At 47.5% G+C, this 19,384-nt stretch overlaps 1 protein-coding gene across 1 annotated transcript in view; it reads left to right on the top strand.

Annotated features, from left to right (window-relative positions):
- The window catches only part of LOC102454664 (neuronal acetylcholine receptor subunit alpha-7-like), a 62,977-nt gene that overhangs the window by 27,126 nt on the left and 16,467 nt on the right, over positions 1 to 19,384 (top strand). The window contains exons 3-8 of the mRNA XM_075931319.1: positions 8,319 to 8,363; positions 11,429 to 11,538; positions 13,190 to 13,269; positions 14,364 to 14,531; positions 16,768 to 16,962; positions 18,452 to 18,538. Of these exons, the coding sequence (XP_075787434.1) occupies positions 8,319 to 8,363; positions 11,429 to 11,538; positions 13,190 to 13,269; positions 14,364 to 14,531; positions 16,768 to 16,962; positions 18,452 to 18,538 (685 nt within the window). The remainder of the gene's footprint in view (positions 1 to 8,318; positions 8,364 to 11,428; positions 11,539 to 13,189; positions 13,270 to 14,363; positions 14,532 to 16,767; positions 16,963 to 18,451; positions 18,539 to 19,384) is intronic.

Genomic DNA, 19,384 nt, shown 5'->3' with positions numbered 1-19,384 from the left:
CCCCACTCTCCTAGGGAAATAGTTTTTCCTAAGATCCAACCTAGACCTCCTCCCACTGCAACTTGAGACCATTGCTCCTCGTTCTGTCACCTGTCACTACTGAGAACAGCCTCTCTCCATCCTCTGTGGAACCTCCCTTCAGGAAGTTGAAGGCTGCTCTCAAATCCCCTCTCACTCTTCTCTTCTGCAGACTAACAAACCCAGCTCCCTCAGTCTCTCCTCGTAGGTCCTGTAGATGGCAACCACATGCTGCATCCCTTCCAGCTTCTCAATATATTTCCCTAGGCCACTTGCAAATGGCTCTAACACCTTCTTCATCTGTACCTCAGGGCCTTAATGTGTCAGTCCTAACAGCCAGCCAGAAGCTCCTTCTGATTCTCCTGGTCTCTTCCAGCACTGCTCTGTCCCAGGGTGCTAGCGTTTACCTACGTGCTAGGCAACCAGTTCTCCCTCTTTGAGCTCCAGGCAGCGATTAACCCTGCTCTGCCCTGCAGCCCTTCTTCTATGGTCCTGGATTGACTGTTCTTTCCAGCCTCTTTCCTATTGGCTGCATCTCCTGCACACACCTCCCTAGGGCTCTATTAACCACTCACATGCCAGTGTGGGGTAGACATCCTATCAAAAGGCCCTACTGGAAACAGCCTTTTATACTGCACAACTCTGATTAATTCCTAAAGCACTTCCATTCTCCTTTTCCCTCCTCTTCTAGGCTCTACCCTCTCACATTCCTTGTTCCCCACCCTAAGGCTGAGCTTTTGGCCTCTCTACATTTGAATCAGGCAGTTTCCTCCTCCACCCTTAGTTCAGCAATGGGGGCTTCAAGAGTCCATGTGAGATAGGCTCCTTGCTCTTAGTTCTGGCTCCCAGCCCCAGCCCTGCTACCACAATTGCAGCCAAAGCCCTCCTCAGCTCTCTGCAGCCTCAGCCCATAGCATGATCTGTGGGGACAGAAGGGAATGAAGCAGAGAAGCCCTAGCAAGTCTCCACTGGGCATGTGTCGACTGTCATTTTGCAAAGTCTTATACGGTAGCCAAATTCAGGTGGCTTTTCATGGGGATAGAAAAAGGCACATCATGGCCACAAAGCATGACACCCTGTCCCGTTTCAAATCCCTGCTCCAACACATGGGCATATTTGAGCTTCTCAAAGATTTTTTTTTTTACCATGGCGAGCACATATTTCCTAGCCTTGTTCTCGATAACGGCTCATCTGTTTGGCCTGAAATCTTCCACGAAAATGTATCCTGAGGCAAACACTTGGCATGAAAAGTTTCAGCCCAAATTGTTGACATTTAGAGAAGTTGAAGCAACTGAAACTTGGGTCTTATGATGAAAGACATTGGGCAGCCTCGATAATAGGCAGAGCTTCCAGCCCTGCCTCTAATATCTCTCCATAATCATAAATACCATTTTTGACACACTGGTGTGCCCCTCACCACTGTAGTACCTGAATGTCTCCCAAGGATTAAAAAGATGGCCTTGTTCTCTCATTTTCTCCTTTCCCAGCCACCCACAAACAGGCTCAAGAGTTCGTTTGTGCATTTTCTTGAGGACTCTGAGAACGAAATACTATTATGTGTTATTCTGGCAGGGGGGGGATCCATGTTCACGGGCCAGTTCACAAGAAGGTTCAGTCTCTGGGATGCTCTGGCCTCCTCCCCGTTGGTCAACAGTACCACTGTTCCTGTGGATCACAGCTCCTAGTTTGTGGCACGTCGCCAAGTTCTCCCAGTAATTCTGGGACTGGTTCGGGATACACCACCTATGCAGGCAGAATAGATTAAAAGCCCCGACAACCCAGCATTGATATCAGTCCAGGAAAACACAGACAGCGAACTATTACCCGCGCAAAGGCTATGAGTTTCCATAGTGACGGTAGATGCCTCCAGAACTCAGAAGCCCAGAAAGAGACTTTGCAAGAACATTATATCCCTGCCTGTTTGGAATGTAGGCTCTTCTACATCACATGTGCCTAATTCCATTTTTATTTACCACAGCCCTTCAAACAAGCGTGTGCTTGAAGAGAAGCATGGGTGCTTTGCCGAATTGATGCTGTAATGGCAAAAAATCAGCAAAAGGAATTGGAGACATTCCTTGCAACTGGGCATGCGATGAAATTGCATATTCAATGCAAATGTGAATTTTTTAGTCCTATTTGGCTAACATGTGCGGGAGGTTTTAGCAGAATGCCGAGAAAAGCCATGAATAATGCAAAGCTAGGAACAATGATTCCTGTCTCACCCTTATTATCATCACATCTGCTAGCTGTGTAAAGCATACAACAGGCCATTTAGGGATGACACACTCAGGGTGGAGAATATCTAAAACACCCCAGCACCGGTATAAAATCTAATGGGACTTCAGTCATGGACGACACTGGCAGGTGATATAACAGGATGCAGGCTGTATACATCTGTGTAGAACTCAACTGACAAATCAGCGGAAGAGTAGCAACAAATGAGAGGCAAAGAACTATTACATGCTTTGACTTGGCCAAAGCGTGAGGGAAGGAGTTCTGATTCCCTAAACCCCCCCCTCCCTGAACAGAGAGGCAGAGTTGGCACAAATTCATGGGTGCCACCCAGGGTGGGGACTTGCCCTCCTTTGGGGAAGATCAGCTGAGCCATCCATCGCTGAGAGGTGATCACTGGAGTTTGTAGGTCAGCCGTGGAGACATTTTCAGAAGTGACTGGTGACCCACATGCTCTTCTGCTGCTCTCAGTGCTCTCCGGCCCTGTGGCTTGGGAAGGCAGCCAGCAAAAGTATCTGTTGTTCTTCAGCATCCCTTCAGAAACCTCCCACCACTTCCTTCGGGGGCTCCTCCCTCTGAGTCTCCCGGATCCATTACAGCCCCAGGCACTGCTTCACCCTCATGATTTGCCACTGGGAATGCTGGTTCCGGCACGGGAGTTCTGATTCTGCTTCATTCCTGGGCACCAGCACTCTGTGCCAGGTTGATTAGACACACCTCTACAGCGTCCTTTGTGAGCTATCACTCACCTATGTCTCCCCCTGCCCAAGTTCTCCATCTCTTGCAAGGTCCATGGAACAGCATGGGACCGCCTCTGACAAGCCCACTGCCTAATAGTTTGGCTAACCAACTCCATGCGCTGGGGAGCGAGGAATAACACCTCAGGAGGCCCAAAGGAAGGGGGAACACGCCCAAGCTCCTGGCCTGAATCCCAAAACGCTAAAATGTTTGTTCTGAACAATGTCACTCACCCAACAGGGAACCCTCCCCCCCACAATGCAAAATGCTGACTCATCACAAAATGTGTGATCTCCGGCCCATCAGGGAGGGTGACCGAATTCCAATGGGCCCTCGTGGGACATCACAACACAAAGTCTTCATTCATTGCCCCACCGCGGCCATAAGGAGCCGATGTGCAAAATGGCTCCTACTGGCAGCTTGACTTGGGGAAGGAGGAAATAAAACTGGATGACAAGAATATTTCACAGATCTCTCTCTCTTCTATGTTTGGACTCTCCCGGGGCTGGAGAGCAGAGATCCCCAGGGTCAGACTGGGTTAGCCCTATAAGACCTTCAGTGCTGACAGATGAGTATGGCTCTGTCGCCTTTTGGAACCGTAGGGTATAACTCATTTGTGTGGATCTGTTGCTTGCTTTAACTCTCTCTCTCACACACACGCTGGACCCCCCGCACTACTTAATAAATCCTTAGTTAATTATAAAACTGGCTGCAAGCATTGACCTAAGGTACAAATTGACCTGGGGTAGCTGACTGACCTCTTGTGATTGGCAGCAACCTAAACATTTTGTGATCTTTTCAGTGAGTGAGTATTTATCACTTGGCTGGATGGCTAGAGAGACTGGGTGAGCCTCTCTAGTCCGGCACTCTCTGGTCTGGAAACATCCCTGGTCCAGCATGATTTTAACTGGGTGTCTACTTAGCCTGGGTCAGAGCCAAGTTTCCTGCGGTTCCATAAAGTTTGTTCATAGCCACCAGTCCTGGCTCTTAGTTTTCTGTGCTGCTACTTAGCTCTAATTTACCTCTAATGTCTTCTAAGAGCCCAGTGAGCAGTGGAAGTGTTGGTAATGCTGATAGACAATATTGACCTCCCGTGGTTCGGCAAATTCTCTGGTTCAGCACCGGTCAGGTCCTGAGGGTGACGGACTAGAGAGGTCCAACCTGTACAGTGATTCAGGAGTTCCCATTTGTTACAGGCTTGGTGAAATCTACGTATAGCACACAGCACCATCTTGGGGTGTCTGTCTGGGGTTGGCATACACAGTTGTGAGCCACTCCAGGCAGTGTGACAGCTGCACTTGGCTTAAGCTGCCTCTTCCCGCGTAGCACATTTGCCAGTCTGCCATGAAGGTGACTGTGCAGAGAGACGGCAGCTTCGGGGTAGTGTAATTGGCCATTTTCCGGAGCTCATACTTGCCGTGTAGGAATGGGAATACAGCTGTGGCCTCGTTCCCTTTATGAGCCATCGCACATTGCAAAATGCCCACATCACTTCCACTTGGCTTGTGCTTTCAGTGTCTGTTGGTTCTGGACACAATGGAACTATGGACAGGAAACAGCACAGCGGTTCCATGGGGGGTGGCAGGACACAGGGGTTCCATGGGTGGGCGGGGTGCAGGACAGCTGGGGAGGTGACAAGTTGCTTGGCTTTGTGGACACTCCCAGGCACTTACTCTTTTCATCCTCAGCTCCTTCTGGGACTGAGTCAAAGGCTGCCCTGTGATCTCCATGCAGCTGCGTCATTGGCAGCAGTGTTAGACACAGTCATGGCAGGGAAAGGACTGTTCCCATTTGCTGTCAAGGGAAGACTCACAGAAAGCACTAGTAGCAAGAACGACAATGGTGGCCATGTTGGTCACACTACAGCATTAGGTCAACGCAAGGCAGTTAATGTCGATGTCACAATGCCCGCGTCTATGCTCGGATGCTGCTTCCACTGAAATAAATCTCCCATTACGCTGTCGTGGTAACTCCACCTCCACAAGAGGCACAGGGTTCACGGTGGTGGTGGAGTTAGGGTGACGTAGTGGACCAGAAGCTAAATATGAGTCAAGAGTGTGATGCTTGCAAAAAAAAAAAAAAAAAAAAGCAAGCAAACTTGATTCTGGGCTGCATTAACAGGAGTATTGTGCGCAAGACACAAGAAGTCATTCTTCCGCTCTACTCTGTGCTGATTAGGCCTCAGTTGGAGTATTGTGTCCAGTTCTGGGCACCACATTTCAAGAAAGATGTGGAGAAATTGGAGAGGGTCCGGAGAAGAGCAACAAGAATGATTCAAGGTGTAGAAAACATGAGCTATGAGGGAAGACTGAAAGAATTGTGCTTGTTTAGTTTAGAAAAGAGAAGACTGAGAGGGGACATGAGAGCAGTTTTCAAGGACCTAAAAGGTTGCTATAAAGAGAAGGGAAAAAATTGTTCTTCCTGGCCTCTGATGATAGGAAGTTTTTCCTCATATCCAACCTAACCCTCCTTTGCTGCAATTTAAGCCCATTGCTTCTTGTCCTAACTGTCAGGGTGGCTAAACACTGGAATAAATTGCCTAGGGAGATTGTGGAATCTCCATCATTGGAGATATTTATGAGCAGGTTGGACTAGTCTAGACAGTGCTTGGTCCTGCCGTGAGGGCAGGGGACTGGATTTGATGACCTCTCAAGGTCCGTTCCAGTTCTAGTGCTCTAGGATTCTATCAGTGAATCACCATGCCCCGCGCAGGTCAGCTGGGGGAAGCGCTCCTGGTGAAGACGCACACTGCTGACAGAAGGTGCACAGTGTGGCCAGAAGCCACCAGAGGTTCAGGCTTATGCAAAAATGTCTGAGCTCTTTGGGGAGCCAGGTGCCTGGATAGAAACACCACCGCTGAATAGTTCACTTGGGGTGTGTCTAGACTACAGGGATTTTTCAAAAAAAGTGGCCTTTTTTCAAAAAAATCTTTACCTGCATCTAGACTGCCACCGCGTTCTGTCAACAATAAATTGAACGAACGCGGAGGTTTTTTCGACCGCGGTAAACCTTGTTTTACGAGGAATAACGCCTTTTTTCGAAAGTGTTCTTGCAAAAAAAGGCGCAATGTAATGCAAACTGCTTTTTCGAAAGAGAGCGTCCAGACTGCCTGGGTGCTGGCTTTCGAAAAAGCGGCTTTCCTTTTAGAAAGAACTGGTTGTAGTCAAAAGAGGCTTGCAGTCTAGATGTAGCCTGGTTGCTTGGGAGGGCGGAGGCTTGCTGTGAATTTGTATGGGAGTTGTTCACTAAATATTTGGAAGCCATGGGGATGCCTCATTGTAAAACACTGCAGGACTCAGGCTGCAGGGCTTTTTAGGCTTCCTGGCTCATACCAACGGGCGGACGTTACAAAAGGAGAGAGGACTCCTGGGATCATTTATCCTACACAAGCCCAGAAAAAGCCACCAGGTCTAACAGTCTCTTCAGTTTGTTCCGCAGACTCTCGGGCACAATGGGCTTGTGGCTTTTCATCCTGCGGCTGCCTCTGGCCATGCCCAGGGCGCTGGGGGCACCTGCAGAGGTTGTTCTAAGTGCCCCACAAGGAGAAGCAGCTGAAACATTTGCCCAGCTCGGGGCTGCTCGATGCTGAGGATTTTTAAACACCAGATGTTTCATTTAGGGGCCTAAGCTGAACTTGTTAAAAAATCTGGCCTCATCTCAGGCATTAAACGTCTGGGAAGGAACATAATCAACTGAGGGTCAAATCCTGGCCCCACTGAATTCAGTGAAGCCAAAATGTCACCCTTTGTCTTAATGAAGTTGCGTCTGGGAATTATTCATCTATTTCTATTCAAAGCATTCGCTATTATGGCCTGTTGGTCCCCAGATCTTATCAGCCTGATGGATTTTGTGCTGGGACCCCAGTCTCTTCCCTCACTGCAGCCCAAGTACAATGTGCGATCGCTCACAAGATTTACCATGATATTCCACAGCCGCTTTGTTCCATGCCGCTTACTGAAATGCAGGCATCTCAAGTCCATTGTTCGCTCTAGCTCTGCTTCATTGTCGCTAGTCCTTCTGTTCTCTCTGCTAGCTTTGAGCTCACCACCTCTCCTTTCCTCCCAAGGAACGAGAGCAAAGGGCACACAACAAAAGTGATTCATTCTTAGTACAAAAGAAGGGGCGTTTCTAGGTTAAAACGGTCATTTACCCGACCCACCGCTGCACTTGCTGGCTTACGTGCAAAGCTAAAATGGGGAAAGGCGTAGGCATGTGTCTGAGGAGGGATGGGTTTGTGTGTCACCCCCATGTTAATGAGGTGCTTCCTCTCAACATGATAGTTGTGCAGCCATGTTCTTGGGGCACTTACTTCACCTCTCTGTGCCTAAGGCCAGGTCTACATTAAAAGGGAATGTCAAATCAAGATATGCAACTCCAGCTACATTAATTACATATCTGGAGTTGACGTACCTTAATTCAAGTTTCCCCACTACTCCACAGCGGGAGGCCAACAGGAGCAAACACTTGTGTCGGCTTCCCTTACTCCTCGCAGGAAGAGGAGAAGCAGCCACTGATGGGGGCACGCTCTGGGTTTGATTTAGCGGGTCTTAACTAGACCCGCAAAATCAAACTCCGCACGATCGTGGCAATGTCAATCTTCCATTTGGTGAAGACATGGCCTTAGTCTCACCCTCTGTGACATGAGGCCGTGACTCTTTTGCAAAGCAATTTGAGAGCCACAGCTACAAAGCACTAGGTATTGTTATTGTGGAAAAAGAACTGGATTCCAAGGTGATCTGTGGCCTGCTCAGAACTGTGTTTAGACACACACAGCTCCACACCTGTTCTGTCCAGCGTCCTCGCGATAAACATCATTTTCACAGTTTGTTCATGGCTGGTATATTTTCTCCAGAAATGTACATGACTTTAAGATGCATCTTTGGAATCTAGTCACGGATCATCTGTGGCCACAACAACAACAGCGTTAATCCTCTCCAGTGACTGTGTGTCACAGGCTGTCGTAGCTTATTGTACCGCAACCATCTAATTAAAATGAAAATCTCGGCTAGATTTTGTAGAGAATAAATGTCTTCAAATAAATAATGGCCACGGTAAATTATTTTCATTGCTGATGTTGATGAATTATAATGAGTGTTGAATTTTCATAGATTTGTTTTTAAGGCCGGAAGGAGCTATTATGATAATGTAGCTTGATCTTCTGCATCTCACGGGTCAGAGATTTCACCCAATGACTCCAATATCGAGCCCATAATTTGTAATTGCAATATTTGCATTAATTTATCCTAGGCGTGGGGGTTGGGTTTGATTTTATAGGGAAAAAATACACTATTTTCTTGGGATCATTAGGTTTTCTTCTCTCTCTTTTTAAGGATGAGAAGAATCAGGTGCTGATCACGAATGCTTGGCTACAGTTGGTGAGTAACTTTGTATCCGCACTGAACACAAACTGTTGTCTTAGGAAGTTATTGAAGGCGATCCTTTGGCAAAAGAACTTTCCATCATCTCCTGAACAGGGAAATAAGTGAGTTGAGTTCTTGGAAATATTGCTGAAGATGGAACGGGGGCAGGATTTCCAAAGAAGTGCATAAGAGGAAGGTGCATAACTCGGACCAACTTTCACTGGGAGATTTGACCTCTGCCAATCCTACTTGTCACTTCCTTTAGATCTGAAAATTCCTGTTGTAACACTGATGATCTCAGCGGAGGTAGTCCACTGAGACTTATGGCAGAGATGTCTATTAATAAGGATCTAACGTTAGACTCAAGTCTCATAGACTCATAGACTTTAAGGTCAGAAGGGACCATTATGATCATCTAGTCTGACCCCCTGCACAGTACAGGCCACAGAATCTCACCCACCCATCCTAGAATAATCCTCTCACCTATATCTCAGATATTGAAGCCTTCAAATACTTTGAAGACCACAAGATGCAGAGAATCCTCCAGCTGTGATCTGTACCCCATGCTACAGAGGAAGGCGAAAAACCTCCAGGGTCTCTGCCAATCTACCCTGGAGGAAAATTCCTTCCCGACCCCAAATATGGCGATCAGCTAAACTCTGAGCATGTGGGCAAGACTCATCAGCCATACACCCAGAAAGTTCTCTATAGTAACTCCTATCACCTAGTAACTCCATTGACCTATTTCCCACTGATAATGAATGGTCAATTAGTTAGTTATCTCATCAAACCATCCCCTTCATAAACCCATCTAGTTTAATCTTGAAACCAGATAGATCTTTTGCCCCCACTACTTCCCTTGGAAGGCCGTTCCAGAACCTCACTCCTCTAATGGTTAAAAACCTTCGTCTAATCTCAAGTCTAAACTTCCTACTAGCCAGCTTATATCCATTTGTTCTTGTGTCCACATCGGTATTAAGCTTAAATAATTCCTCTCCCTCCCTGGTATTTATCCCTCTAATATATTTAAAGAGTGCAATCATGTCCCCCCTCAGCCTTCTTTTGGTTAAGGTAAACAAGCCAAGCTCCTTGAGTCTCCTTTCATAAGACATGTTTTCCATTCCTCAGATCATCCTAGTGGCCCTTCTTTGTACCTGTTCCAGTTTGAATTCATCCTTCTTAAACATGGGAGACCAGAACTGCACACAGTATTCCAAATGGGGTCTCACCAATGCCTTGTATAATGGCACTAACACCTCCTTATCCGTACTGGAAATACCTCGCCTAATACATCCCAAGATCGGATTAGCCTTTTTCATGGCCATGTCACAATGGCGGCTCATTGTCCACGTTCTGGCATTGAAATTGGAGGGCTGGTTTTCAAAAGGTCAGGCACCCTTTCTTTTCTACCGAAGGCAATGACGGGGATTTCCAATGGTGCCTCACATGCCAACGAATTTTGGTGGGAACTTCACATCTTGCTTTCCTTTGAGAATCCCAGACGGACATTTCCAAGAGTGCCTAAGGCACTTAGAAGCACTCATTATAGGGACTCTACTCAACAAATAAATTATAATAAATAATTATTATTGCAATGTCATTATAAATTATTTATCTGAAGATATTTATTCTCTGCAATTATAATTATTTAAATTACTTACCATGGCCATTATTTATTTTAAGAGTAAGGGTACGGCTAGACTACCGCGTTTTGTCGACGGAAGTTTTGTCGACAGATACTGTCGACAAAACTTCCGTCGACAAAGAGCGTCCAGACACATTGAGTTCTGTCGACAAAGCAAGCTAGTCTAGACGCAACGTTACAGGCAATAACACCTTCTGTCGACAGAGTTCTGTCGACAGAAGGTGTTATGCCTCGTAAAATGAGGTATACCAGCGTCGACAAAACTGCTGAGTTCTGTCGACGTTATGTCGACAGAACTCAGCGGTAGTGTAGACACTGGTATAGTTTTGTCGACAAAAGTCCACTTTTGTCGACAAAACTAGGTAGTCTAGACACACCCCAAGGGTCCCTACTTAGAGGCATAAGTCCTATTGCAAATCAATAGAGCATGCTCCTAAACCACGTAGGCACTTTCTGAAATCTCCTTCCCTCCCAGGTTTTTTTTTTTAATTGCCCTTAATTCTTGTCTGCTCTAGGCCTGCGGTTGCAGTCTGCACACGTTGCATAGAATAAGTAAGTCCGTCTGACCTGCAATTAAATGTGTATAAGGTAAACTCAGATAGCTGTCATTCCGGTACATTATTACTACTGAATTAATGCTTCAGTGTAGGAGTCAATATTGCTGTATGGTAGGTGGTATCATTTATTCTTCTGCCACAGAAAAAAAAACTTGGAACTGCCTCTTCAAAGTTAAAAGCTCACAGAAGAGGGGACTAACTGAACTAACTCTAATGTTACATTAGAAATCATATATATATATATTATATGAATGGAGAAAGAGCCTTCTACTTCTTCCCCAACTACCTTGTAGTTTATGGCATGAGTGATCTTGGTTATAAAAAAGAATTACCTAAACTATTCCAACCCATACTTTTACACAGCTGCTACGATATCATTTTCACACCTTCTTGCATGCATATAGTTTGGACAGGAGAACCTAGATTCTCTGTAGTCTTCATTCACAAGTTTGTATTGACCCCAAAGTTCAGCAAAAATCCAAATCTGGCAAGCTGGGAAAGAGGGAGGATACAAAACAAACAACCACTTTGGAATACTCAATGCAACTGTATGCTTTCCCAGCCAAGCCATCCGTGGGTTTAAGTCAGCATCCACTGATGTAACACATGAAAGAAATATCTCCTCGGAGATTTTTCTAACCAACAAATGTTAAGTCCATTGTGAGCACCTGAGAGTAAGCACCTGTCTTTTTTCATTGTCATCACTTGTTATTAACCCTGCAACCATAATTATTATGTTACCATTGCTAATCTTCCTTGTATTTCCATGGGATCCTGAATGTGCCAGGCACTTTCCAAACACACGGGAAGACATTCCTTTCCCGTATGATCCTCCATTGTAGAAATGCTAAATAACCTTTGCATCTGTATTTTCCTAGTACTGGATTGATGTGTACTTGTCTTGGGATCAGTCTGCTTACCCGGGGGTCCAGAACTTACGCTTTCCCGCTGACCAGATATGGGTGCCGGACATTCTTCTGTATAACAGGTACGGGAGGTTCCTCCGCTCATGTAACATCTGCAATTCCATCAACTTCACATGGTGATTATGCCAGCTGAAGATTCGGTTTATAGCCTCCACACAATGGAAACAAACCTGACACATGTGGCAGCCGAGTGAAAAAAGGTCTCGATGACGCCTAAAGTTAACTATGCTCTTAAAATAGAAATTGTGTGTATTATAATGAAAGATTAAGTTATGATTTATCTAGCGTGTGCTAATTATGATGGTTTCATTTGATGCCTGTGCTTTCAAAGGCTTCTTGTACAGTCTTATGGAAGATTAGAGGATGGTGGCATTTAAAAAGATCACAATCACACGTGGCTAAAAGACTTCCCATAGGGACCGACAAAGCCCACGAAACTCGATATAGTCCCAACCACTTCACGGGGAGTTGAACCAGGCCCTAAGATGGTAGAATAAGGATGAAATGCCCAGTAGTTCAAAAGGAGGGCAGGACGACGTAGCTGACCTTTGACGGCCAGCGGGGGAGAATCTGCAATAACCCATTTTGAACATAAGTTGTATAAAATAGCAAGAACGGAAGGGCTGGATTGTTTGACTCCACTTGGATACGTATCCAGCAGCTTGGAAGTTTCCCCAAACCTCAACTAATGACTGAAATTAAAGAGCTCCCACCCACAAGAGCTCAGCACACCATGCTGGGCCTATTATTATCCCCGTCGCACTAGGAGCCCTGGTCACTGACCATGACCTCACTCCGCTAGGTGCCATGCACACACAGAACAAAAAGAAAGCCCCGAATAGTTCATAGCCCTAAGCACTCTGAGTGCCCACAACAAGCCACCCTGCTTGCTTCCTCTGCCATCTGAGCCCCCTAATAAGTTCCATTCCTTCTCCTGCCACTTCACCCCACCTAGGACTTCTTGGTTTTGAAGAGGAGCGGCCGTCCCAAGAAACTGCTACACTAGCCCCTGGTCACGCCACTTTGAGGAAGGTATCACCGGGCCAGCGGTTCCAAAAGACTCAAGGCCCCATCATCTCCCCTTGTCACACTCATGGCATCAGGCCATTTTAATGAGTTGCCTAATGGGAGCAGAGCTTCTTGCATCTCTCCACAGTGACCGGGGCATCTGGGGGCTCCAGATAATTAAGAGAGATGTCTCCTTTATCCAACTGATCTAAACTGCATGAGAACATAAGAACGGCCATATCGGGCCCAGGCCAAAGGTCTATCTAGCCCAGTGTCCTGTCTTCCAACAGTGGCCAATGCTAAGTGCCCCAGAGGCAGTGAACAGAACAGGGAATCATCAAGTGATCTCTCTCCTGTCATCCATTTCCAGCCTCTAACACCATTCCTCCCCATACTGGCTACTAGCCATTCATGGACCTAACTTCCATGAATTTATCTAGCTCTTTTTTGAACCCCGTTAAAGTCCTGGTCTTCACAACATCCTCTGGCAAGGAGTTCCACAGATTCACTGTGCAAAAGATTGTGTAAGAAGATCCAAGCTCAGTTAGGGAGTGAGCTAGAGGGGTCAGCTAATGATGTTTTACATAGGTCACCTACCTTTCCCTAATCCATACACCCTCTATTCACAAATGAATGATGGTTATGTTACTATTCACCGCATTTTGAATTCAAGTGCCTGTGGGGTTTTTTTATGTTGTATTTTAGTGCGGATGAAAGATTCGACGCCACGTTTCACACAAACGTGCTGGTGAATTACTCTGGAGCTTGTCAGTACATCCCTCCAGGTAGGAGGCCGGTTGTGTGGGTTGGTTGAAATCAATGTACGTTAATAGCTTCAATCAATTTTCCTATTTAGAGAATTAATTGTGTCCATTTGAAAGCAGATCTGGGTTTAAGATCTTTGTGCGCTGGGGGGGACAGGCTTTCAGAAGAATTTAGCTTCTATTTTAGGCCTCGAAATACAGGCCAGACATTGTCAAGTGCTTCACATTTGTGAGCTCCAGCGGTGACCGAAAGGTTTATCCCCTTACAAGGCTAAACAAACTGCTGTGACATTGCAACTCGGGCAGTCAGTAGGACTCCTCCCCCCCAGCCCCACGCTCAGCTATTTTTAAATGCACCGGCAGCACTTGGGGTAGGAGGTTTGCACCAGACACAGTGTAGACACACCCCTAGAGAAAATATATGAACATAAGAGTGGCCAGACTGGGTGAGACCAAAGGTCCGTCCAGCCCAGTATCCTGTCTGCTGACAGTGGCCAATGCCAGGTGCCCTAGAGGGAGGGAACAGGACAGGGAATCCTCAAGTGATCCCTCTCCTGCCATCCATTCCCAGCTTCTGACAAACAGAGGCCACGGATGCTCCTGCCCATCCTGGCTAATAGCCATTGATGGACCTAACCTCCTTGAATTGGGAATGGGGGACAATCCGGAGATATGGCCCCAGGAGAAGCAGCGAGGCAAAGAAAGCACAGGGGCAAAAGGTCAGGTCTTTGTATGTTTGCGGGTACCTCGTGAGCTGGTTTCTCTGCTGATGTATTAGCTGAAGCTCCACTGAAGTCAACACTGCTGACAGTGGCCACTGAATTCTACCCGGTCAGGAGAGAATTCAGCCCCTCTCTCTTTTGAAACAACTCTGCCTCCGCTGGGTCTCTCCAGCATGTCACCGAGAAAGGAAAGGAATTTGGCTCAGGGACTCACAAGTGCTGTTAGTGGAACAGTTGGTTTAGAAATTCTAATCAAAGTCTGCTCAGCTGAATTGGATCTAATTGTAGAGTGAGGCCCGGCAATTTCACGCGATCCCCATGCAATGTCATTTCATTTTGCACTTGCCCTTGAGACCCAAGAGGTCTGCTTCCCTCTCTCACGTCTCTCCCCAGGCATCTTGAAGAGCACGTGTTACATTGACGTCCGCTGGTTTCCTTTCGACGTGCAGAAATGCGATTTGAAGTTTGGCTCGTGGACCCACAACGGCTGGCTGCTTGATCTGCAGATGCTTGATGCTGATGTTTCCAATTACATATCCAACGGAGAGTGGGATTTAGTGGGTAAGTCAGCTCACTTGAAATCAGCACAAGTCCAAACGCGACGGCAAGCAGGAATAAATGGAAATGACGACTCTTATCTGGTCAGTTGAAGTGCAGGGATTGAAAGCACCTATTTGAGAAGCAGTAGAAATCTCCGAAATTGGACTGCGGCATTTCAAGTGTTTTCTTCCTTCTCCTGCAGAGTTAACTAGAGCGACATTAGGGAGCCTGTGTGTATGTTGCTGTGGGGTCTGATAACCTATGAAATTCTACTGATGTCAACAGGCATAGGGGGTCACCTCCATGGGTGGCTGGTAATGCAGGCAAGGGAAGGCATAGCCTTCCCAAAACTGTCTACATACCTGGCCTCTGGGGAGGGATGGAGCCATGGTGCGGCAACTCAGCTCCCCACGGCCACTGGGAAAGGCTAAGGCTACGGTGCGGCAGCCCAACTCCCTGTGGCCACTGGGGAAGGCTAAGGCTGTGGCAAAGCAGCCCACGAAAGCTTATGCCGAAATAAACTTGTTCGTCTTTAGAGCGCCGCAGGACTCCTCATTTTTAATGTAACACTCTAACATGTCTACCCCTCTTAGAATTGCCTGACTTTCTGAGGTCAACGTAGAAATGCCAGTGAAGGCTCTCTCAATCTTCCCGTCAGCTTATCTGTGTTTTCATCCTTAGCTGCAGTGTCACAAAAGGGCTGTGTCTGAAAACTGCCTTGGAATTTTCAGTTCTCCCTCACAAAAGTCGCTGAGATATTTCCATGCTTATTGTGAGTCCAGTTTTTAAAAAATGGGCCAGCCAGTCCCACTGGGAACAATGGAGAAATCCCACACACCCTTCTGAAATTCTAGCTCTTTTCATTCTGATCAGGGGCTGTACTGGCCTCCCCTTATGTGACACACTTATGTCTTGCAAACCGCCACCAGAAGCTCTGTGAGGTGCATTCGCATGTGTTACAGGTTGTGCGTGAAACCTCAGGTTGCTCTGGGTTTCACACACACCAGATCAGGTGACGTTAAAATGAACTGCCACCTTTCCAAAACACAAAGGTGCCAGTTTTCATTGGGTTCCTTAGCCAAGCTGTTTTTCCAGGTGAATTTTGATAAATTGTACCCACAATTTTCCATCTCTACTCTTTCACACAGTCATATCTGAATGCTTGGTCTGAGGGCATTTGAATGCCTGGTCTCAGGGCTACCAAACTTCCTAAAATAGCCCCATCTGTCAGAACTGCACAGATGGCATTTTAGCTGATCGCTTGAGTTTTGCCAAAGCTGGGGGAAAGGCACATCTAAAAGTCAATGAGTTATGACATTAACTGCAAAACCAACCGCCTGTCTGCAATATTCGGCTTTTCCTGCTGGAGACAACTCACATGTGAAAAACTGGCTGCCCGTACAAAGGAGGAGCCTGCTGTAATTCTGCGGCCAGAGGTTTTTCCGTGAACGAGTTATATAAAAACGGAAAACCCAGGTGCCAGCTCCGTATAAAATTATTACATTTGCAAACCCGGTAGTCACTACATGCGCCGTTAGCAAAGTCATAGGGGAAACATGGAAATAGGTTTATATTTTGATAGCTCCTTTGATCTCCAAGCACTTTAGGGCATAAGCCTCATTCCCTACTGCATGCCGGAAGAATGGAGCAACCCCGCCAATGGAAGTAGTGGAAGTCAGGAAATGATGACAAAGAAAACGCCTTTGTTTTTAATGTTTCGGATGCACACAGAGTGCAAATGTCATTCTAATAAGCCCCTTTACCCTCCGAAAATACAGATGGCTGTTGGGATGCGAAGTTAGAGTTAGAGGATTTGGGCAGGTGGCCAGCTGGAGGTTTACACCACTGAATTTGTTCCACTGATCAGAAAGTGGCTCTCAGGGGCAGTGTGGCCCAGTGGTCGGACTCTGGTGCTCAGCTTCTATTCTTGACTCTGCCACTGTCCTTTTGTGTGACCCCGGGCAAGTCACTTCGCCTCTCTTTCCCCATCTCACCTTTTGTCCGTTTAGATTGTAAGCTCTTTGAGGCAGGGGCTGTCTCTTACGATGTGTACAGCTTCTAGCTCAATGGGGCACGTCTCTCTGTGGAGGGGCCACAGTAAAACCTGTGCTCATAATGGTCTGAACCAAATGCCTTTGAACACTGGGCCCCATGCTCAGACACGAAGCGCTGACTCGGAGTTGAATGCTCCCCAGTGCTGGGTATCAGGCCAGCTGAGCAGGGCACGTTTTTCCACCGCTGATTTCCTTCTGCGCAGGTGTCCCAGGGAAGAGGAATGAGAGGTACTACGAGTGCTGCAAGGAGCCATATCCAGATGTGACCTACACAGTCACCATGCGCAGGCGCACCCTTTATTACGGCTTGAACTTACTCATCCCCTGTGTCCTTATCTCCGGTTTGGCGTTGCTTGTTTTCCTGTTGCCTGCGGACTCGGGAGAGAAGATATCTTTGGGTAAGAGCCAAGGAATTGATTTTCCTTCCTGAGATTTAGCATAAAAGGGAGGGCAAGAAGGCCAGTCTGCTATGAACCTTGGCTAGTAGGGATTTTCCATGGCAGGGAGCCAAAGACATGATAGCAAGACAGATTTCTTTGGGCCAGATAGAGAAACCCTTCACTCACATGACTCAGCACTTACACAGGTAGCTCGGTGAGTCTTCTGACCCCTGGAGTTCATAGCCAAGTCACGAGTAAAAAGGACAGAAAGCAGGTCTCAGGGGCAAGGTTCCCTCTACATTTTTCCATCCATGTGCTGAATTAATTTTGTTTTATGCACCGAGGCATGTGCAGATGTGCACCACCAGTAGAAACATACACTGCTGGCTGTGGGCGCTCTGTTAATCATCTGGGTGGCACTTGAATCTCTTCTGGGTGGCTGCCGACATACTCATCTTACAGGGAATGCTGCAAGGGGGTAGGCCAGGGCAGGTGCATGGAGAGGTTGAAAGTAATAAGGGCATCCTGAGACGAACAGGGATTACACGAGGCAAGAAGTGACTGAGCCACCAAGCCAGGAAACAAAGGATGTGACATCTGGGTCTGTCTAACGGATGTTTAAAAAGTATTTGAATTAAGTCCCAGAGCTCTAAGGACCCACCTGTGACACTTTGCTCATGATGAGAGGTGCCTCAGTCCATAAGGAGACCCATGAGGTCTGAGGTCACACATGGAGGGACGTACGGCAATATGAGCAAGGGATCAGAATCCCGACTGAGGGGGAAGGGGGAATTTCAAAAGTGTGTTGGTGGAGAACGCTGAGCAAAACCAACCATGATCAAAACCCATTGACATTAATGGGAGCAGAGTACTGTAGCTAATACATGGATTGTCTCTGGCCTGCGTTCTGCAGGAGCTCAGACCAGGGCTCCTAATGAATTAATTCTTCTGGCCTTAAAATCCATCAGTCTATGAAACAGGATAAATCCTAGGACCATGACTGACCGGGTGGAACTCTGAGACCACTTTGTGACCGGGGGCTTGCTGGATGTATCCCCCCGGGTGGAAAAGTGAGCAGCCAGGAGGCCTGGGTCCGTACCCGGTGGAGAACTGGGCTTTGAGGAGGCTGGAGTAAAGACAGCTAGAGTTGGCAGGGCAAGGGGAAATGGTGGAGGCATTCCGAGAGAAAGTGTCAAGGCTGCAAGGCCACAGAGAATGTGGAACGAGGCTTTGCGGGGCAGAAAGGAGAGCGCTCAGGAGCGTGGATTATTGACAGGCAAGGCAAATAGGGAAACCAGGCAGAAGGGGGACAGGGAGGAGATGAAGATGAACTAGAGGATCCATCTTGCTCAGCAGAAGTTCTTCTCTCGGAGATGCGTCGAGATGAAGCCTCGGGTTTGCTTAGCTAGCAAACGGGAGAGGGTTTTATTTCAGAGCCAACATGCTAGTGGACCGGGCCACTCAAGTGCAGCAAAGGTCACACCTCATCCTTTGTTCTCCCTCCTAGGCATCACTGTCCTGCTGTCCCTGACGGTGTTCATGCTGCTTGTGGCGGAGATCATGCCTGCCACCTCGGACTCCGTCCCTCTGATAGGTAGGTGCGTTTGCCCACAGGGCAACTGTGATCTTGCTGCTTCCTTGGCAGCCTGTTTTGGCTCAGCCCCGTGCCACAGGTCTCAGCAGAGCAGGAGACAAGTCATTTGGGCAGGCCCTAGGAGCAGGGCCCATCTAGAACACCGGCTTGGAGTGTAAAGGGGTAGGTTCAAAAGGGCCTGAGAAACGGCGAGACAGCGGATAACGGAGCTGGCGGGTTAACCCTCCATCTTAGGGTTCGGGGAGGGGATACGCCAGGGCTTTAGGTTGTTCCCAGAACTTCAAGGAACACGATAAGGTGGAATTTTCAGCTGCATTCAGACTCGGCCTCTCTCAGCACCCATGAACCCTGAGGTAAAACCCTCATTGCCTTCAATAGGAAGCGAGTTAGCCAGCGCCGTGCACTTCTGAAAACCCCACCCCTCGTGCCAATCTAGACGCTCTTTTCTGAAAATGCTTTTAACGGAAAACTTTTCCGTGAAAAGCATTTCCGGAAAATCATGCCAGTCTAGACGTAGCCTGTGTGTGTACTCAGGGCTACGCTGGCCTACAGCTCTGTAGTGTACGCACAGCCCAAAGGGGCTTCCGACCAGAGAAGCTAGTCACAGATGAACAGGGGCCAAGGTATACCAGAATAAAGCACTTTTACCCCGATATAACTGCGTCCACAGGCGTGTGAGTTGTACTGACATAACTGTTTCAGTAAAGAAGTCAGACCTCCCCACCCGACGTAGAGACACCATTACAAAACCAGTGTGTGGAAGAAAACCAGAACACCACCCTGACACTGGCCCCTTCTCTCCCCCTCCACACCGGCTGTAGGAACGGATTCTGTACGTCCTCTCTG

Source organism: Pelodiscus sinensis, chromosome 6, assembly GCF_049634645.1.
Source record: "Pelodiscus sinensis isolate JC-2024 chromosome 6, ASM4963464v1, whole genome shotgun sequence".
Lineage (NCBI taxonomy): Eukaryota > Metazoa > Chordata > Testudines > Trionychidae > Pelodiscus > Pelodiscus sinensis.
The sequence above is the reverse complement of the archived record's forward strand: the minus strand, read 5'-3'. Positions and strand labels throughout refer to the sequence as shown.